We start from the raw sequence: 21,707 nt of genomic DNA on the forward strand, positions 1-21,707 counted from the left end.
TTTTTGTAGTTCTGGTAATTGTTCTTCAGAACTAGTTTCCTTGACTACAAGTTAATGAAGGCAATTCATGTTACCTTTTCTAATATTAGCATTTTAATGTCACCTAAAACGTCTTGCTAACATTTACTCCAGGGGTCAGGGTGCTCTTGTCAGTGAGTCACCAGATCCTAAAAGCAGCTTCATACACAGTGAAAACTTCACTTAAAAGCAAGTAAAGTCCGACTCCCTGGTTTGTATGATTAGCTGTGACATTGTAGAGAAGCACTGAGGAGTATAGAATGACAGGGTGGTACTGGAGTTCCTGATCCCTTTGTACCTCCACCCTGACTACCCCAGGGGTCCTTCCCCCCCACCCCCATCTTTGAATCTCTTTTGGCCGGAAGTTAATTAAATAACTGCAAATGTAAAAGTACAGATTATGTTGGCATAGGCTACCTCTGGCCAAATTCTCTTTATAAGATATGTTATTGGTCTGTAGATGTTCATTCTTAACATCATTTCTAGATGTAAAAATAAATCTGTATTGCAGAAAACGTAGGCACAGAGCCAAGCTCCATATGGGAACAGAAACCTTTAAGTGTTGTTTATGGTTCTCTGTGACTTGCTGTGAAGAGGAGAGATCTTCTACTGGAGTGGCTGTGGCTGCCATTTTAGAGAAAACAAGGAATGAATTTACTTCCATGGAAACCAGAGTCTGTCCTCATTCTAGCGTATGTTCATGTGGGATCTTCAGAAGTACCTTCAGTTTCTAGTGATTCCCAGCATAGGACTTCCTGCCCCAGATACAATGAGCAGTTTTCAGGTTAGCCTGGCCTCCCAACCTTGGACAAAGGAGAAACTGAGAACCTGGCTCCCAGGGATGCCTTTGCTCATCTATGGTTCCTGCTTCGTGTAGGCTTTAGAAAATCAGGTCGGCTGAATTGTTTTCTGTTCTTTTGGGTTTTGTTCTTGCTTTTGTTCGTTTTCCCTTCCTTTTCAGTTTGCATTAAGTCAGCCAAAGCTCTCTGATGCCTCTTCTGCATTTGACTTCTGAGAAAGCTGAAGACTGAGATCAAGATGTAGGCCTAGACATTTAATTTTGATTAAGTTAGTAGCTTATGGAAACTATGCCCTTCTTACTCTTGATCTTAAATTTCGAGGAAGGAAGGAGTAGTTTTCTGGAGGTTTTTTAGACAGTTCGGTAAGTTTAAAAGTGAGAAACAGGCTATACATTGTATAATTTTTCCACATTCATCTTTCTTGAAGGTGGTTGTTTTCTGTCCTTCGTGACTTCATTTTTCTTTTTAAATGACCTTGCTTCATAGGTTCTTGCAACTGTTTTGTTTTTAGGAGGACAAGAAATGCTTCATATGTGATTCCCGGGATCCTTATCATGAGACCCTCAATCCTGACAGCCATCTCATTGAAAATGTGGTCACAACGTTTGCTCCTAACCGCCTTAAGATTTGGTGGCAATCGGAAAATGGTACGTGATTAGTGTGGGAACAGGTTGCGTGGAGTGTGTCTGAGTGTTAACTGGGAAGAAGTTCAAGTGGGTATTTGTGGCTATGATTCGCTTCTGGGTCCTCTGATTAGAGACCCTGACAGGATTACTTGCTTAGTCAAATCTGACCCTCCTTCCTGAAGTTCCTGCTGTCTGGAAGCAGCCTTTGATGCTAGACCAAAGGAGTTTGCAGGCCTTACCCTGAGGGGGCTTTAGGGGAATGGGTGTGTACTGAAGGGAGTCAGGAGAGAGCATGGGAAGACTAACATACCTCAGGCCTTCCCCAGAAAGAACATAGCACTTTTTTTGTGAGCCCTCAAGGAAGGGGGTGGGTAACAAAAAACACACCCCTCCCCCACCTTCCAGCTACAAAGAAGATTCATGAAACAACTGATAGGCTCATAAAATAAGAACTGTGACGAGACTGTGCAGTGTGCCTCCTAGTCAATCAATGAGTCAATCAGATATGTTAATGTTGGTATAAAACCAAGACGGAAATCTAGGGAATAAAGGTACAGTGGTGTATTGGTTATTTCTAACCATGTAACATGGATCTTAGATTTTTTTTTCATTTTGAAAGCCTGTTGCTTTATGTGAAACACAGGTTGGCTTCAAACTTGAAGCCCTCCTACCTCAGTCTTTACGTTGGATTCCCAACCTGAGATTACAGGTGTATTCTGCCATGTGTGCTGGACTTCGCTACATCTTTTTTTCTTTTTTTAATTATAGAAGGAGTCCCTGTGGAAGTGAACGTAAGCTTGACCATAAACAACCTGTAAACAGCTAGATCTCCTCATTACCTGTCCTGTATCTTTGGATACAGGCTGGCACTTGTCATTCATCCCTCTGTTATGAGGAATTCTTTTATGGCTTTCAGTAACTGGCTGTGAATTGCAGGTTTTTTTAGAAGGACTCTGATTCTAGTCTGGTTTATTGGTCAGTCTTGAGAATCCTATTGGATACATACTTGCCCCCTCTGAAAGCATGCAGCTCTTGAGAATCCTATTGGATACATACTTGCCTCCTCTGAAAGCATGTAGCTAACTTTTCAGGGTGGGTAGTTTTTACAAGGGAACACACAAGGTGATATGGTTCAGTGTGAAGGAAGACTACCCATGTGAGTCACAGAGGACTGCAGAAACAGCCTAAACCTTTTCATGAGCAGAGTGTAGGCACTCTTCCTGACCTCTGGAGTGACCCCTGCAATGAAGTAGGAATACATTGCTTCCTGGACATCGGGAGGATGGCCCCATTTAAGTTAAGAAATGTTAAAATAGTCTTCCATGTGTCAGGAGTTCATTCGTTTCAATAGCATTGAGGGGAACAAAAGGTCCCAGATGCCAGAAAGATTTTGCAAACAGTGGGGGCCTGAGCTCTGTCACAGATGAGATTAGACAGATGCGGTTTGGCATCCAGAAAGTCACCCCATTGTTACTATACCTTGTTGTCTCTTGTCTGATCACTCACAATTGAAGACTGTGATTCTGACTTTATCTCCTCTCTGAGTGTTGGGTGGGAGCTGGGCGGTTAAAGGGTGAGGTTGAATCCAAGGGCTCAGGTTCCGGGACTGGCCTGGAATGCCCAGTGGCTTTTAACTCACTCTTCTCAGGGTTCTGTTCTTGGATATGACAAGTCATACGCCGTAAAATAATCTTAGTCTCTTCTGTAGATTTTTTTTCTTCCCATAGTAAGAGGAAAATGCCCAAACCACCCAACTTTATCAGGCTGTGAACCTAAATGGAATGGACTTTTGGAGGATACCAGATGCAGTCCCTTTGTTACAGAAATGTTGCTAGTCTTGCTCTGTGCTTTCCCGCTTTATCTCTTAGTTCTGAACAAGCATCACAGCTTTTCAGAAGCCTAGAAGAGGAGAAATGTGTAGTTGCTTAGCTAATACTTCACTCAGAAGGAACTGCCCAGAGTAGTTTTGTTCGATGGTTCTTTTTTAGCGAATTAGATAAGGCTGGGATGAGTGCGGTGTTTTCCTTTAACATTCCAACTAACTCATATCCGTTCCAGTGACCACTTTTCCCCCTCAGTCGACTTGGCTGTTTTCCAGCAGGCAAGTTTATTTCAAAAGGTCCTACTGACTTCCTGAGAGTATACCAGCTGTAACATGATTCATCCTGACACATTCCTGTCTTCCAGGCTTCTTTGCTTGGGAAGATGGGCCCTGAGGCATCTCCCTACAGGGACAGTCTCTTCACCCAGGGAGGCGTCTTAGAGGTCTCTACGGGCTTGGGGGAGGTGCTTCTCATCCCTGGAATTCCTGCGTCTTTTTTAGTGTGTTCAAGTGGGTCTCTGACCCTTGGGGCACCATGCACTGTGCAGTCTTGTTTGTGCAGGCTTTCCCCCTGGAAGGAAAGAAGTTTGTTTGTTCAGGGACAGGTTTATTTATCTGACCGGTTCTTTGCCTCAGATGCAGAAGTGTAGCCAAAGGCCGCGTCCATCATGGATGAATTTCCCTGAGTTGGCAAATATTAACACTTGTGATACTCACCTGCTTTCTTTGCTGTCAATTAGTGGGGAGAAAGTAATCATTTGTTTTCTTTTATATGTCTCTGCAAACTGATCCCCTACTGTGCGTGCTGCAAGTGTGTGTTGGGGGAGGGGCTGCATTTGGCTTGGAGGGTTGGGGGGCAGTGGTTATTTATGGCTTCCTGTGCAAACAGCATTGAGAGGCCTTCTTCTGCCAGGTGTCTGTGGCAGCGAACAAACCCAGTAAGCAGAACTCCGGGGTGATTTATGAAGAATCGTTCTGACTTGCTCTTCACTGCTAAAATAAGTGCAAAGGACCCCCCCCCCTTAATAATGTCAACTCCAGCTTTCAGACACAAGAGGAAACTTGTATGAGGAGCTTAACGCCCACTTAGGAAGAGAGTCAGCTGTTCAGAGACATTCCCCATTGGTCTTACCGTTTCCTTTATTGCTGTAAAAATCCAGGTGTGGAGAACGTAACTGTCCAACTGGACCTGGAAGCAGAATTCCACTTCACGCATCTCATCATGACTTTCAAGGTAAGGAATCCCTGCCGTCTCAGATAGATGTAGGCTCAAGAGATGCAGACTCAATAGATCTGTCACATCCAGAGACAGTGACAATCTCTCTAGTGAGTTGGCCAGAACGAGAACTTAAATGTTATTGACGTCATAAGCTGGGATGATGCTGGAGCTTTTACAACAGGGATATGAATAACTGCCCTTCACACACATGCCTCCTGTCAGTAAGTAGAGTCTCCATCCTAATTTATCTATAAACTTAATTAGAGATCCCTGTGTTTCTGCCATAGAGAAAGGCAGTGTTTGACTCCCTTCCAAACCACAATAAAACCTTTGCATCTCTGATCCTTCATGTTTATATTTTAAGGCTGAATTTGGTAACTGAAAATGAAGTGTGCTGCAAATCTTAGGTTCCAAGGTTTTGCAAAAACTGTGGGAAGAGTTTTACAGTTCCTAAAGAAACATGGCTGCCTTCTTAAATGTAGATTTTTTTTTCTCTCCCTCTCTCTCTCTCTCTATTTTTCTTTTCAAGATGTAAAATGACTCTGGGGCTAGGGAATGTCTCTGTACAAAGTGCCTTTGTTTCTTAAGCAGCTGCCTGGATGGAAATGAGACTTCACATGGCTTACCACTGTAAGCAGCACACACAAAACTCATAGTTTACTTATTGCTCCCCAGGTTAAAACCACCTTTGAGTAGTTTTCAGTTGGACTTGGGGGCTTGCTGGCATCCTCTCAGGGTAGGAAAAGGGCTGGGGATTGGTTTACCTCACTGGCAAGGAACCACAGAAGTCTCGCTTCCGTCTGGTACCCAAGTATGAGAAGCAAAGGAGCCAGGGCAGGCACAGGAGTCAGAATGCGACTGGGAGGGGCATCAATCTCCATGGTCCCCGGGCCTGTGTACCTTGCTCACCCATTTACTGTCCCCCAAATGACCCACTGTGACGGTTGGGGCAGGAAGGGTAATGGGGGACAGCTAATACTGACAGTGGTTGGATAAGGGCTATTACCAGCTTATCATGGACTCCTTGCTGCCTAGGTTCGCCTTTCATTGGTCACACTCAACCTTAGTGGTTAAATTCAAACTGCCTCATGTAAAGATGTCATCTTCATGTTATGTGACCTTTAAAATATTTACAGTCTTCTTTATTGATGTTTGTGGCACCATCTTACTTTGGAGAGAGCATACACAGACATGGATGGCTCTGAGTTCATTTACATCTGAAATCCTTTGAGTGCATATTCTGTGGTTCAAGGGAATAGTGGGCCAGAGATGAAATTCTGTTCTACACCTAAGTGCTGAAGGTTAGGCTGAGAAGGTGCTGAGATGTGAACTCTGGGTACAAGATGTGGATGTCAGCATATGGGAGAAGGTTTCATCCTTCAGGTTTAGCTTCTGTGAGACAGCAGAGTCCATGGGGTAGGGCAGGGTTGGTGTTAATTTGTGTTCTGCCATTTCCTGGCATATGTGTCTAGAACTTTGGCTTCCTCGCTGTAGAATGGGAAGGAAAACACCTGTATCAAAAGGCTGTGTGGCAATTTCTCATGCTCAGGGAACAGGGGTAACCTTCCTGACTTGGTGTACCATTCCAAAGCTCTCTATGAAGAGATCGATATCGGCTCAGGACCCCCAAGACTAAGTTCTCAGCACAAAGGAGAGTTACTTGCCCCAGAGGGATAGAGGGGAGGGAATAAGAGACTAAGACAGGAGATAAAAGACAAGGGAAAAGGGAGAGGGAGCAAGAGAGAGGGGGAAGGGATATTTGTCCCAGAGGGGGACAAAGGACTGCCTCTGGATAGAGAGGAGACAGATGTGGCCCATAGGCAAATGGCAGTCATAGAGAAAAGGGGAAACCCCCATGTTAGTATAAGAGGTTTAATTTTAGTTGGTCAGGTTAATTAGGTGAACCAAAGGGGGCTTTTGATTGCTGGACATTAATAGGTTGGTTGATAGCTGGACCTTGGTCATCAGCCTCAGGAGGAGGAAGTGACCCAAATAAGGGAATGGCCCTTGGTGTGGCCAGCTCTAGGAATGTAATGTAACAGTTTTTAGCAAGGCAGAGGGAATGGGGGAGGAGGGCAAGGCCTGCCAGAGCCATGTTTGCCATGCTTGGGGCTGACTAGAGTCCCTTCACTCTGCTTTAAAAGAAGGTGGTGATGTTAATGTTAGCTTATATTGTGAGAAAACTTTTCCCAGTAAAACAAAACACACTCAACTACTCATACCCCAGATAGGAAACCCCCGACAGACCAAGAACCAATGCTGACGCTACCGAAGTCCAACACGTTGGTGAACCGATGAGTTTTATTGGAGTTACAGGAATTAATGAACAAGTAACAATTACTTAATAGGAATATGGGTGAGGGGTTACTTACAGGAGCAGAAATGATTCAGACAGTTGCATCTCCAAGGCCCACTTCAGCATTGGTGACAGTTCACAAAAGCTGGGAGACCTGGAGCACACTGCATAGTCTGTAGGCCACTCAGCAGATTAGAGAATGTCTTTTCTATGTGCCTCAGTTGATCTAAACCTCTCCCAGGCAGCTCAGCTAATTATTGCTTATCTGGTAGCTGGTCTTGTCTAAGAGTTTTCTTTGTACCTTACCTTCCTCCTCTCAACTTATATTGGGACCTAGAGGATCTGATCAGTTTCAGGGACTTCCTGGAGCTGTTTTGAGTTGCTTGTTTACCTTCCTGCTTAAGAAACTACCTTCAGGATGAAGCGTTTAAATCTGGGAGGAAAGTATTACACAAAACCTGGTGTAATGAAAAAACTTCAGGAGTGGGGACCAGTCCTGCCCTTTACCTGGCACAGGAGAGATGAGAAAGTTATCAGAGGGAAGAGATAAAGGAAAACCACCGTAGGTCTGAGAGCAGTGGACCCTTGATGTGATCTTTGTGCAAGGCTTGTTCATTAAGTACTGCATCCATTTGTCTCAAGGTCAAGTGAGGGAAGTAAGAGTGAGAACCAGGTCTCAGTCAGTAGGACCTCAACTCTGCTGAGGAATGGAAACCTTCTAGGCAGTAGGAAGCCACTGACCTGTTGGTCACAAAAAGTTTCGCAGGGAAACCCACACGATGGCACAAGTTTCACACTTCAGCCCTTGGGTCTCAGTGAGTTCAAGACCAGCCAGATCTGTATAGCAAGTTCCAGGCTAGACTAGGATACATAGCTGTTTTGTTTTTGTTTGTTTGTTTAGTTTTAGATTATAGAGCATTTTAAATTTCCAAATGTCAGAAGCTCACCTGTCCTTGGAACACTTTACTATGTATTCACATGCTTCTACACGCCACTACCCTTTGCCCTTGCTGCTTTGAGAACCACTGCAGAGAGAAGGAGGCCCTACTTCCGGAGAATGGTCACTAGGGTGCTTTAGAATCAAAGGCTGGCCTTGAAGTGGAGAAAGCTCGGAGGCAGGTCAGGGGAAGGAAAGGGCCGCGTCCAAAATAGCCTAGAAGTCTGAGTCCTTAGGAAGATGTGGGTCTCCTTAGCAGCGCTGTAAAGGAAAGCAGAGACAAAGCCCGAAGCAGAGGCAGGGACAAAGATGAACAACTCATGTGTATCCTCAGCCAAGCTGGCTCTGGAGATGGCTGCTTACTAGGTGGATTGGCTTTCTCAGACTAGAAAAGCTCACTTATGTGCATGTGCCAGTGTGCTTTTGCTATAGACAGATGTTTTCCAGTCTCTTCTGTTTATCATGCATTCAGCAGTCCCTGTGCAGCAATATGGGGCCTGAGAAGGTTGATGACTAAGCAGGGCGGTGGGAGTGGGGAGAGGCTTCCGTCCTTTAGGTGAAGTGTGTTGTTCCGGTTTCCAGCAGCTTCTTAACTCCACAGGAAATTAGATGACTGGTCAGTGGCCCCTGGGATTTAGAAGTTTCCAGAAGTGAGAGACAAGGAAGCCCAGCCAGGACAAGCTTCTGTGTGTTTCTTCTCTGCTGCCTGCTGATCCAGAGATATCAGACTAGGTGTGCCCCTCCCTAAGCCTCCTCTTAAGGCTTCCCAACTGGGTGCTTGGCCTCAGGGGATTGGCTGTGCCCACACACCAGCCATACCAGGTTCAGGTGGTCAAAGGCGCTTCTCCATTCCTGTTCTAAAATCCTTAGTCTACAATTCTCTGCAGTTTGATAAAAAACATTGTCTTCTTCTGTTCCTGGATAGGCAGAAAAGCAACTTTGCATCTGTCAGTCTGGGTTATCAAGGACGCTAGCAGGTAGGTTAGCGGATTTTTGCTAGTTTGTAACATCAGCCTCTGCAAAAGTTCCTGCAGCCAGGTGATAACCTTACTTAATTCAGAAATTCATATTTACTTAAACTCCGTTTTCTAGGTTGGCTAAACTTTCCTATGACTTTTCTCCACAGCAGTCCAGCTTCCTCTTCCTAAAGTGCACACAGCATGTTCGTGGCTATGAAGCATCTGCCCGTGGCCCATTTCTAGAATTCCATCTGCTTTCTTATTTACACTTCACTGTGTCCCTCACGGCCTCCTGAAGTCTTCGGCATGTTTTGAGGGTTTTGTCTTTGTTCCTATTTCCCTGACCTTCCGCCTGTTCACTCCTCCGCTAGGCCACCGACTGGCTTGGAGGAAGGTATGCACTCGTGAGCACACAGGCAGAAGGAAAAGGCAGCGACTGTTGCCGGCTCCCGTTCTCCTGTGTCCAGCCTGACAGGCATTTTCCTAGAGTGCTGACCTTTCTCTTGCCATTGGCTTTGTTGGAGGGAATTCAAGTATTAAGTGATCACAGTGACTTCCAAATCCACGTTGCCCAGCTGAACGCCATGCCCATCTATAACTGGGCCCAAACGAGCGTTAGGCTTGTCCATGTCATTTTCAACACAGACACCCATGCTTTGGGACCTTGTGTTTCTTTCCTATCTACTCTTCCACTAAGAGCCACTGTATTTATTGCATTTTGTTCTTTTTTCATTAGTGTATTTACTTATTCACTTTACATCCCAGTATACACCCTCTCTTCCCACTACACCCCCTCTCCACAGCTCTTCCTGCCTTTCTTCCCTCCCCTTCTTAGAGAAGGCAGAGGTCCCCTCTGAGTATCATTTTTCCATCCCTATCTCCACCCCGAACTCCCCACCCCTGGCACATCAATCCTCTGCCAGACTAGGTGCATCCTTTCCCACTGAGGTCAGACAAGGCTGCCCAGTTGGAATGGGGTGCACAGGCAGGCAGCAAGTTCAGGGAGAGCCCCTATTCCAGTTGTTGGGGGACCCACATGAAGATCAAGCTGCACATCTACTACATATGTGGGGGGGAGATCTAGGTTCAGCCCATGCTGGCTCTTTTAGTTGGTGGTTCAGTCTCTGGGAGCCTACGAGGCTCCAGGTTAGTTGACTCTATTGGTCTTCCTGTGGAGTCCCTATCTTCTTCAGGTCCCTCAATCCTTCCCCCACTCTTCCACAAGACTTCCGAGCTCCATCTAACATTGTGGTTTCTGTGCTTCTTTCCATTGGTTGCAGGGTAGAGCCAGAGGACAGTGCTAGACTCACATTTTGTTCTTTACCAGCTAACAGGTGCTTTGGCTGTTGTCACTCTTTGGTTATTGTGTACAGTGCTGCTTGTTTTCTCACATTTCGTGTGACCGTTCTTGGTGCTTGACATACTATACTATGATTTTTATGTCCGTGTGTGTGTGTGTGTTAGACTACAGCATATAGATGATATATAAGCCACTGGCTGATGCATCTACGGAATGATTAAAGAAGTGAGAAAGCAAGCATTCAAACTTAGTTCTCTCCTGGGCATGGTGGTTAATATACCAAAGTGTGTTTGCTACAAATGCCTGTTTATTATAATCAATCAGCTTCAAAAAGAAACAGCTTGCTGATCTACCAGGTGGTACAAGTGCTTCCTTGCAAGAGCAGCTTCCACAGAATAGCGCGTAGGTTTTGAAATCCAGCCACAGTCTGAAATAACCAACCACACAAAGTCAGCTTGAGGCACGCTCAGTGACCTTTTTGAAAAGGACAGATTAGCCACCAGAAACATCCAGTGAGGCTTTTCTCCTGCTTTTAGACATTCCGTCCGGCGGCCATGCTGATAGAGCGGTCTTCTGACTTTGGGAAGACTTGGGGCGTGTACAGATACTTCGCCTACGACTGTGAGAGCTCATTCCCCGGCATTTCGACTGGCCCCATGAAGAAGGTGGATGACATCATCTGTGACTCTCGGTATTCCGACATTGAGCCCTCAACAGAAGGAGAGGTTTGTGTGCCTCTGATTCAGTTCTCTGCTTGTTAGCCTGCTTTTTGATCATTGCAAAAATACCAACTCTCTTATCTATTTTTAGGTGATATTTCGTGCCTTAGATCCTGCTTTCAAAATTGAAGATCCTTATAGTCCAAGGATACAGAGTAAGCTTCTTTTTAAAATAAATGTTGAGGTGGGAAACAGTTCTCATGGAGGGTCTCATCCTACCCAGCGCCATGTTACCCGATATCTTGATACTCAGTCCTACATTCACTTAGATCTTCTTCCTCCCTTTGTGGTCTTCCAAAAAACCCGCTTCAAATGACCAGTACTCAGTCTTCGCTGATAAGGAACACATTTTGACTATGTCAACAGAAGCCCAACAATTATACTGACCATGCCACCTTCTATTGTTGATGCTCGATATGTAAATTAGAGTGCAGGTTAAGAGTGCTGAAATAAAACACCCCCTAAATATAGTTTCTGAAATGAAATAGATGTTTCCTTTGCTTGTATGATATCAGCAGGAGGGATTTTTAGTTGTACACATATGGATATTTTACCTGCGTGTATGTGCGCCATGTTCATGCCTGGTGCTCCGGTAGGCCAGAAGAGGGCATTGGATCCCTTGGAAATGGAATAACAGACAGTTGTGAGCCACTGCGTAGCCTGGAAATCAAAGCCAGGTCCTTCGGAAGAGCAGCCAGTGCTTTTAACCACTGGGCCACTTCTCCAGTGCTTGGAAGAATTCTCAAAGAACTACAGCTTAGTTGGCCATCGTTAATTTCATTCAAGATGATACCCAGTTAGATTTGAGTGACAGATGAATAACATGTTCTTTTTTAATACCCCATGTAACATTTCAACTAGTATAAGTGTGTCCCATCCAATATAGATGGCTTTACGGTTAGGACAATTTTTTTTTTATTGTATGCTATTTAGGACTGCCTTAGACCTAAGCTGAGGGGTTACCATGAATTCAGTTAAACTGAGCATCCTTTATTCTTTGCTGAATCTGCCAGTCCTAGCTATAAAACTCTCCCTCTTCCTAGGATGGTCTACGCCAGCAGAGTTAGCATACCATCCCTGTCCTCATTCTGATCTGTAGAGGTCAAGAGTAAAGATAAGACTCGGAGGTTGTCATATCACTTCTGTGTATTGCTATAATTAGTCTCGTAGCTGGAGAACAGAAGATACTGGGTGGGAAATGTCTCTGGCAAGATGGCCTGTGCTCTGCTAAAACTTCTTGGCAAGAGCTCTCATCCACAGGCGATGGGAAACAACAACACTGAGAAAAATCAGAAGTGCCCGTCATGACAAGGGGGTGTAGCCAGGTGAGGCCTGTGCAGCCTTCTGACAGATGAGGACGCCCTGAGTTCAGAGTCGTGCCTACCAGGTGATGGGGTGATGAAACGGCAGGTGATTCTGGAGCTCATATGGTAATAGTTCTTAGTTCAGGGGCTGGAGGGATGGCTCAGCCCTTAAAGGCTAGGCTCACAGCAGTTCTTAGTTCCATGCTTGTTCTACTGTTGGACAATCATTTGTGTTACTGCAGCACAGCCTGTAAGTCTCAGGAAGCGGAATGTTCCAGGTCAGACCTCAGTTTAAATTCTGATTCTTTCACAATGCAGGTCCATGATCCGGTGCCTTTAAAACTTTTCCATTCCCTCTCCCCATTTTTACCTGGAGACAGAAATACCAACCCGAGGGGTGTTTGAGTCGTGTAAATGGGCAGCCCAGTGTGCGGTTGATTGAAGCTGTGGGTGCCAACAACTGCAGCTTAGGTCTTGTGTGGAGTCTGTCCTGTCAGAGTGAAAGTCACAGTGTCGGGGTGCAAGAGGGAGATAGCCTCCCTTGTTTGTCCTTGCTACGGGGTTGCAATCAGTGAGTAGAGGCAGGTCTGGTTCTTGTTGGTCTTTGTCGGCTGTGTGTAACCCTACTTTTAACCAAGGTCTCATGGAACTTTTACACTGGAGGTCAGAGTAGAAGAAAACCCGGGGAATGTGGACAGAAAGTCTGCTTTCCAACTTACCTTAATTTTAATGTGGCCCAGACTATTAGGTTCTGTAGTTTGCTCATTCATTCTGTTGTAAAACAGATTTTTAATGGCATGTCCGTGAAGTCTCTGAGCAAGCCACGAGGCTCTTCCTTTACTCAAAACCTGGTTGTGAAAGAGACCCAAGGCTCATCTGCTCCACAGGTGAAACGTGAGGCACTTGAAGAATGTATCCAATTCGTGGCCTTAAATTCCCGTGGCTTTTGTTCGGTGGCATCTGGAGACCTGTTTCTAGGAAGTGCCCATGTTAGCTGATCATGCCTTTGACTTCCTTACTAATCAAGGGAACAGAATTTCTATCGTTGAGACCTTGGAGGCTCACTTCAAAGTGATGTGCCTCTTAGAAGAGCAGGCAGCCTGAGCCTCTCTCTGTTGTTGCTCTTTGTGGAGGGAGAGAGTGGGAAGCTCTTTGCTCTTTTGAGGGCTCTGTGAAGTTCAAGGGCTTCCAAATACTCCAGCCGCCCTCCACAGTTTTCAGCCTCTAGTCAATAATACTCACTGTGTGCGGGAGAGGTTTGCAGATGTTGCCATTCCCAGCTGCCATTCCCTGTAAGATTGTGGGTTCTTTGTTTTGTATTTGACTTTTTACAAAGAGCCTAAGTTTAATGCATGGACTGTCCCTTTCCAGCCCCAGCCATTCTATAGTCTTCATTGTAAACTATGCATGTGTTATAACTGTTTGAAATGTGCATTTGGTGTCTGAAATGACCTGGTGCACTGGGCTACTACCATCCTATCTTGTGTCCTAAGTTGTAAATATGCATTAGCACAAATGAAAGTCAAGCTAGCGGGTGATTTCAGAGAGAGCAATGAGAGGCAGGTTGATGGGCTGATGAGATCTGGTGGGGTTCTTCAGTAGGAGCTGCTTGGCCATTAAGGATAAGACACCCGAGTAGCAGGTTGACTGGCCCTTGGTCTGTCTAGTTATAGGATGTGACTGACAGCCAGTTTCTAGAATAAGCTTAGGTCTACAGACCTAGGGAGGAGGAGGAAAGGAGACAATCCGATTCCTAAGAAACTGTTATGTAGGAGAAACAATTTGCCTGGCAACCTAGAACTAAGCCCCTTTGTCCTCATGTCGCTCTACTGAATTAATAAATATGAAAACGTTTTGCAAAAATATGTGCACTACAATGTTGCTTAAAACTTGCTTGAAAGAGGCCGTGAATTTGAGAGGGATCTGGGGAGGACTAGGGAAGAGATGGAGGGTGGGGAGGGAAGAGAGGGATGATAGAAATACAGTACATACATACATACATACATACATACATACATACATATAATTCAAAACAAAACTACTGTAAGGCAAGCTTGGTTGAGACATTTTTTTCCCTTAGAAAGTTGGCTTTTCTCTATTAAATGTTCTGGTAACTTGGATTTAAGTAGAAGGAAATTTCAAATAGTGTTTTCTCATTCAAAAATAAACACATAACTGTCCTTGTTACAGTTAGAATTGGCACCCGGGATAAATATCTTTTTCTACCTGAAAATCATTTCTGACTTTGACAGCAGTGGTTGTGGAAGCCAGAGGTATGGCAGTATTTTAGATTAAAGGGCAGTGGGTTCTGGAACTCCTTGGTCGTGACTGACATTCTTACTAATCCAAGGAGATTGTGGTGGCCTTCCCTGCTTCCAGAGGCTGTCACCCTGTGTTAATCCTTACAAGCATCATCTGGTTCATTCAAGAGGGGTGAAGTTTACTTGGGCTACTGTTATGTGTCCAGTCCTTCACCTGAACAGTCCTAACATAGAATCGCCACAGCATGCTTGCCTGTCTGATTAGACCTTTCCTCTTGGTGACCTTTATAGATCTATTAAAAATCACCAACTTGAGAATCAAGTTCGTGAAACTGCACACCTTGGGAGATAACCTTTTGGACTCCAGAATGGAAATCAGAGAGAAGTACTATTACGCTGTTTATGATATGGTGGTTCGAGGGAACTGCTTCTGCTATGGTCATGCCAGTGAATGTGCCCCCGTGGATGGATTCAACGAAGAAGTGGAAGGAATGGTGAGTGTCCAGGGGGAACTTATACAGGAGATCTAAAAGGCAAAGCCAAAAGAAGCAAATAATCCCCCCCCAAAAAAAAGAACACACCCCCCACTACCTTGTCCTTAAGACTGACACAGTATTTTTTTAGAGGTTTGAATTTACCAAAATAGACTTTGCTTTTTGCTACATGTTGGTGGGTGAATGCAGATTTTTCTCTCTTGGAGAGTTGCTTAGGTGACGAGAACATGTCCTGAGACTACTAGTTTCTTAGATTCTGAATTTGTTTTTGGAATCTCTTGTTACAGAATGTTGTGGATGTATTTTAGTTACCAAGGATTAAAAAGTTGTCTAAATAACAATCCAGACTGTATTTCCTGTAAGAAAGATTAAAAACCACAAGCACCCAGTCTTCATGCTGGCAAGGGCAAGGTGGCCTCAGCTCAGGGAGACTGGAAGTTGTCATCCACCACTTAGAGCCACCACTTAGAGATCAGATGGAGCCTTCTTTCTGTCCTCTCCAACTGCTAGTAATGTGCTGCTAAAACAACTACTAGTTTTTGTCTAGTAGTTGACACAAACTTGAATCCTCTGGAAGGAATGAACCTCCATCGAGGCACTGCCTCATCAGATAGACCTGTAGGCAAGTCTTTGGGGCATTTTTTTGATTAGTGGTTGATGTGCAGGGCCTGGGCAGGCGGTCTGGAGAAGGCAAGCAGCATTCTTTCCTCCATGAACTCTGCTTGAGTCCCTGACCCGACATCCCTCAGTCTCATAGACTGAGACTTGGAAATGTAAGCCAAATAAACCCTTGCCTTCCCCAAGTTGGTTTTGGTCAGAACAACAGAGAAGCAAACTATAGCAATTAGAGAAGCCAGGCTATTGTACTCTAATCCACTTAAGTGGCTGCCAGAAAAATTCTTCGAACCCTTAGGAATTTAATACCAGACAGGATTCTGGAGCTGGCAAGACTCAGCCAACCTTGAGAGAGGAGATTTAAAAGTTAGCAATTAGTAAATGAGTAACTAGCGCTGGGCTTTCAAACCTAGTCCCTACCTCTGCCCCTTAGTCTCTGAGCATCTCTTGATGATAACAGGTATGCCTTGCTTGTTTGCTGTCTGTCTCTTCATAACTTGTTAAGTCTTTGCATCCAAAGGGTGCAAGATCTCAACACTGCCCTTCTAAAGCCTTTGCCTACCCTTTCCTCCAGCAGGAAGTCTTCCTGGGTAAACAAGTCAGCTTTTTAACTGCCTGAAGGGAGGGATATGTTTCTAATCGGTACATCTTTCTGAGAATTCCAGACAGACTCGACTTTGCCGAGTAACAAACCTTTGTGACTTGACACCAAGCCATTCTCAGATGCTACGTGTCTTGTGTGGGATGGGAGACTGACTGCTCTTCAGTTCAGCGAGACGGCTGGCAGTGAGAGGATTTTAATCTCCACCTAAGTGTGCTCCTGTCAAGACAGGTGCAGGAGAGGCGGGACCTGTCTGTCCTGTTCCAGCATTCCAGTTGGTAGAAATGAGGGTTAAGGTGAAGGGCTTATGTATGCTCACACTTGTTTGGTAGAATTGATGTGCTGATCCTTCGCGGGCTGCAAGGGGCTTAAGCACAACTTGCTGTAAAATACAAAGGAAATTAAAGGAAAATTAATTTGTGTCTTTCTCATACATAGTTCATCTCCTTACTTGAAGGAAAACAGATGGTGGAATGGTTAAAAAAATGTTCTTTAATTATAGTGTAGAAAAATGAAGCGCTGGGCTTAAAGGGGAGAAAAAGCAGAAACCTTTCAAGGAAAATGACCACCTGGCACAGTGGAGAGAACACATTAGTTACAGATTGTTCTCGGGGAGCAGTGCATACAGAGTTCTCCATTAAGACTTACAGGTTTCTTTCTTTTTTTTTTTTAAGATTTATTTATTTATTATATATAAGTACACTGTTGCTGTCTTCAGACACACCAGAAGAGAGCATCAGATTCCATTACAAATGATTTTGAGCCACTACGTGGTTGCTGGGATTTGAACTCAGGACCTCTGGAAGAGCAGTTAGTGTTCTTAACCACTGAGCCATCTCTCTAGCCCCAACTTACAGGTTCTTAGCTTTCAGGAATTATTCTTAAATATTATTACACTTTGCAATCCCTTTATCTTGTGTATATGTGTGTCCTCACACATGTGCCACTGAGTTCGTATGGAGGTCAGAGCACAGGTTGACGGAGTCAGCTTCTCCTTCCACATGGGTACTGGGAATCAAACACACCGCAGGTATTCAGGGTGGCAGCGGTTTTGTGGTGGTGGTTGTTGTAATTCTTAAATAATTACTTACTTGTAAATTAATTATTTTAGATTATAATTACTTCACTCTTCTTCCTTCCAAAACCTTCTTGCTCTCTTAAATACATAGCCTCTTTTTTCATTAATTGTAGTTACACATGTGAATGTGTGTATAGGTATACATACATGTATGTATACATGTATGTATGTATGTATGTATGCATATTCCTAAATATCTGAGTATAACCTGCTCAGTCTCTATGATGTTAACTTGTATGTGTGTTTTCAGGTATGATCATTTGGTATTAGGTAACCAATTAGTGTGTTCTTCCCTGGGGAAGACCAAGTTCTGTTGTCAGCGTTCCTCGGTTGCCTGCAGTCCTTTAAAAAAGAATTCTTAAGTTGTTAGTTTTGCTCATTAGATTCTTTGGATTGATAGTCAGTTGAATGACCGTTACATCATAGAAACTCTCATAGAGACAAGGATGGTAGCCATGAACTTACATGGCTAGAACTTGCTCAGTTGGGGAAGGAGGATAGGGACAGTTCCTCACTGTGAGAAAGGAGAAGGTACCTTCTGCCGCCTGTGGAGACTGTGGAGAAAGCGCGCCCATTCGTATGCTTCTGACTTGGCCTGTCCTGGTTTGCAACTCCCCAGGTTCATGGGCACTGCATGTGCAGACACAACACTAAAGGCTTGAACTGTGAGCTGTGCATGGATTTCTACCACGATTTGCCGTGGAGACCTGCCGAAGGTCGGAACAGTAACGCCTGCAAAAGTAAGTGGCAGTGGTCAGGCTGTTGGAGGCAGGGGGTCCATTTTCTGGGGAGCTGTGGTCTTTGATTACACTGTTTGCAGAAGGGAGGGGCATTGTGCTATTCTCCTAGCTGTGTCTGTCCCAGAGCAATAATATGTATGCACTGGGGTCAAGTAATAAAAATTAGTGTGTTTGGCATTGACTGGGGAAAATGGCAATGGTGTCGTGACTTTATATTTGCTTTTAAGACAAGAGGACGACAGGGCAAGTGAAAGACAGCTACAGTGCCTTTCATGCACTTAGCTGGTTGAACTATTGAGAAGTAATTGGGTCTCCAAAATACTCGATCAGTGGGTTAGTTCAGTGATGAGTTCCTAGCTGACTGGTTGACTGGGTTAGGCCTACCTAGAGGAGGTGCTTCTCAGAGGTCCGCCTTTGATGCTGCTGCTTCTTCCCAACCCCTTCTGATTGTTCTTCTGCTCCCTGACTGCGATTCCATGCCTTTCTGCCATCGCATTTGGCCTTATCACAGAGCCAGCAACGAGAGCTGGCCAACTGTGGACTCCAAGGAAACCCTCCTTTAAGTCGTTTTCCTGAAGTGTTTGGTCACGGGGAGGAATGAAGTCTGGCTCATTGCCAAGCTGCCCACGTGCCTGAAATACAGGGTGTGTCACCTGCCTGCCACTGTCATCCCCGCACATCCTGTCATAGTCTTCCGATAGCCAACCCAAAAGGCTTTTCTAGGAATCCATCAACCAGCACATCCTTTAGAGTAGAAAGTCAATCAGTTTCTTCCCTGGGTGGGGCCAAAGCTACCTTCAGTGGTGGAATGGCACCCCTCCTCCTGTGTTGGTCACTTTTCATAACATAGCCAAGTAAATCAACATAAAATGGGAAAGATCCGTCAGACCACGGTCACTTGGCTGTGCTGCTTCAGGTCTATGGGAAAGCAGAAGCATCGTAGACGACAGTAGAGTAAAGCTGGGAGAAAGACAGCTTTTGGAGGTCACCCCAAGGACTTACTTTCTCTAGGCAGACTACACCTCCTAGTTCCCACTGTCTTCCAGTAACACCATTAAATTATGAGTCCACCAGGGGATTAAGCAACCCACGGACCAGGGCCTTCATGATCTGGTTATTTCCCAACCCAGCCTTTTAAACATGAACCTTGTCCTATTATTCCTAGGGGATTTTTGTCCAAGACTTTCCTGTTTATGATAACAGTATTTATTTATTTTAATTTTTGAGAAAGGGTTTCTCTGTGTAGCCCTGCCCATTGAAACCTCAAATCAGGTTAGCGTCTCATCACCAGAGGCTTCTCACTGGTTGGCTGCTATTTCACTCAGACTCACTCCCCACTCTGTTCAGTGAGCTTCCTTCCCGACCCCTCCGTCCTCCGTTGGTAAACAGATTTAAAATTCTTCTTCTTGACATTGGTCTTGTCACGCAGAGTGTAACTGCAACGAACATTCCAGCTCGTGTCACTTTGACATGGCGGTCTTCCTGGCTACCGGCAATGTCAGCGGGGGAGTGTGTGATAACTGTCAGCACAACACCATGGGGCGCAACTGCGAGCAGTGCAAACCCTTCTACTTCCAGCACCCTGAGAGGGACATCCGGGACCCCAATCTCTGCGAACGTACGTTGGGAAGTGGCGTTCATGGGGCTTGTTTTCGTCAGTTCTCACATGGAATAGTTTGTTGTTAACATCCTTCTCTCGGAGCGCAGACTCTGAGCATTGTAGCCAGCGTCGTTAGCTAGTTGCTGTTCGGGATGCTGGGAGGGTCATTTTCTTGCTGGTCGGGCCTTCAGTCCTCGTGCGCTGGGTTTGGAAGGTAGAAGAGTGTTTATGCATTCGTGTTTATGCAAACAACGAGGCCTGATGTCCGATGCCTCTAACCTGGACTTGTTCTTCTTAGCATGTACCTGTGATCCAGCTGGTTCTGAGAATGGAGGGATCTGTGACGGTTACACTGATTTTTCTGTGGGTCTCATTGCTGGTCAGTGTCGGTGCAAATTGCACGTGGAGGGAGAGCGCTGCGACGTCTGTAAAGAAGGCTTCTATGACCTGAGTGCTGAGGACCCGTTCGGTTGTAAATGTAAGTCTGTGTGGGGCGTTCTCCTGGGGATTCAGTTCCCACTGCTATTCCCAAGCTAAACCACAGCTTTGGACTCACTTGGTCTGTGTTTCTTTGCTTCATTTTGTGTTTTTCATAAAGCGTGTGCTTGCAATCCTCTGGGAACAATTCCTGGTGGGAATCCTTGTGACTCTGAGACCGGTTACTGCTACTGTAAACGTCTGGTGACAGGACAGCGCTGTGACCAGTGCCTGGTAGGTAACTCCTAATCTCTGAGGATGAGAAGGTAGTGACCATGACATGTTTTTGTTTTTGTTTTTGTTTTTGTTTTTTTTTTTTTTGGTTCTTTTTTTCAGAGCTGGGGACCGAACCCAGGGCCTTGCGCTTCCTAGGTAAGCGCTCTACCACTGAGCTAAATCCCCAGCCCCCATGTTTTTGTTTTTGATGTAGGGGCTCAGTATATAGGCAAGGCTGGCTTTGAACTCATAATCCTCTCAACCCTGCCATCTAGGTCCTTGTATGTGCCACCATACCTGGCAAATAAGGAATTTTTCCTATTTATTTTAAACCATCTTTTTTTTTTTTGAGCTGGGGACCGAACCCAGGGCTTTGCGCTTCCTAGGTAAGCGCTCTACCACTGAGCTAAATCCCCAGCCCCAATCATTTTTACATGTTAATGTTAAGAGACCCAAGGGGAAAAGTCAAAATGAGTATTTCTAGTGATTTGCCCAAACTGCATTGAATACTACTTATGAAGACAATCGAACAAGTTTTCTTTTTTTTTTTTTTTAAATGGCATTGCTAACAGCTAGTGAGGACATAATGACTTAGGACTTGTTAACTACTAACAGGAACACAGGTCAACTCTGTGAAAAGTGTTTCAGAGAGACGTCTCAGAGCTAGTAAAAATGGAATATTCCTAACCTAGTGACCGCACTGCATTCCCAGAAGATTCTTGTTGCACCCTTGTTAATTAAGGCAGAAAACTTGTCATCGACAGTGGGAAAATGGTTGCATAAATTCGGGGATTTCCATACAATGTGATATTCAGTTGTGGAAAATGACATTAAAGCAAGGAAGTGTTTACATCGATGTTTTGCATTAACAGATAAAACAGACTTGCAGTGTGAATAACACTTTATGTAGGAAAAAAATCTCATCAAGACAGGCAAAAGTCTGGAGGAAGTACACCAATAATACTGGCCATAATTTATTTCCTGCCAGAGCCATTTGAACGAAGGAAAGTGATCTCTACTGCTCACTCAGAGCCAGGCAGTCCTTTCTCTCACATGACACAAAGTTGAGTTTCTTTAATGAGAATATTCCTACCCTCGGTCTCTTTCCTTGGTTGAAAGAAAGGCTTGGAATAACCCGGGCCTGCTGAAGCTTGTTCTGTGCTGGGTCGCTTGTGCCGTCAGAGGAACCACCTTCTCATGTTTAACCGTTTGATCTGCAGCCGCAGCACTGGGGCTTAAGCAATGACTTGGACGGATGTCGACCCTGTGACTGTGACCTTGGAGGGGCATTGAACAATAGGTAAGTGGGATGTCACAACTTCAGGAAGTCTAAGGTTTGTAGCCATTTAAGGAAGTTCATAAAGTAGGTTCATCCTTGGTTTTAGTACCTGCCAACCATTTGTCTCGATGATTTCCAGGGTCGGTTACGTCCTGGGAGTGAGTTTTGAAATCTTGTATGTTGGCCCCAGAGATGGCTCAGTGGTTGCAGAGGACCTAAGTTTGGTTCCCAGCACCCAGTTAACTGCCTGTAATTCAAGCTCCAGGCTCCAATGTCCTCTTCTGACCTCCATGGGACCTGCACCCATGTGTGTGCACGTGTGCACGCGCTCACGCACATACACACA

The 21,707-nt window shown here is 45.0% G+C and overlaps 1 protein-coding gene across 3 annotated transcripts in view; it reads left to right on the forward strand.

The window, feature by feature from the left end:
• Window positions 1-21,707, forward strand: part of Lamb1 (laminin subunit beta 1) — a 66,889-nt gene that overhangs the window by 2,572 nt on the left and 42,610 nt on the right. For all 3 annotated transcript variants that reach the window (XM_087552619.1, XM_087552620.1, NM_001106721.2), the window contains 10 exon segments: window positions 1,330-1,465; window positions 4,427-4,500; window positions 10,514-10,702; window positions 10,788-10,851; window positions 14,553-14,755; window positions 17,669-17,789; window positions 19,219-19,407; window positions 19,688-19,867; window positions 19,988-20,100; window positions 21,303-21,382. In XM_087552619.1, coding sequence (XP_087408745.1) covers window positions 1,330-1,465; window positions 4,427-4,500; window positions 10,514-10,702; window positions 10,788-10,851; window positions 14,553-14,755; window positions 17,669-17,789; window positions 19,219-19,407; window positions 19,688-19,867; window positions 19,988-20,100; window positions 21,303-21,382 — 1,349 coding nt within the window.

Source organism: Rattus norvegicus, chromosome 6 (genome assembly GCF_021556685.1).
Source record: "Rattus norvegicus strain SHRSP/BbbUtx chromosome 6, alternate assembly SHRSP_T2T, whole genome shotgun sequence".
Classification (NCBI taxonomy): Eukaryota; Metazoa; Chordata; class Mammalia; order Rodentia; family Muridae; genus Rattus; species Rattus norvegicus.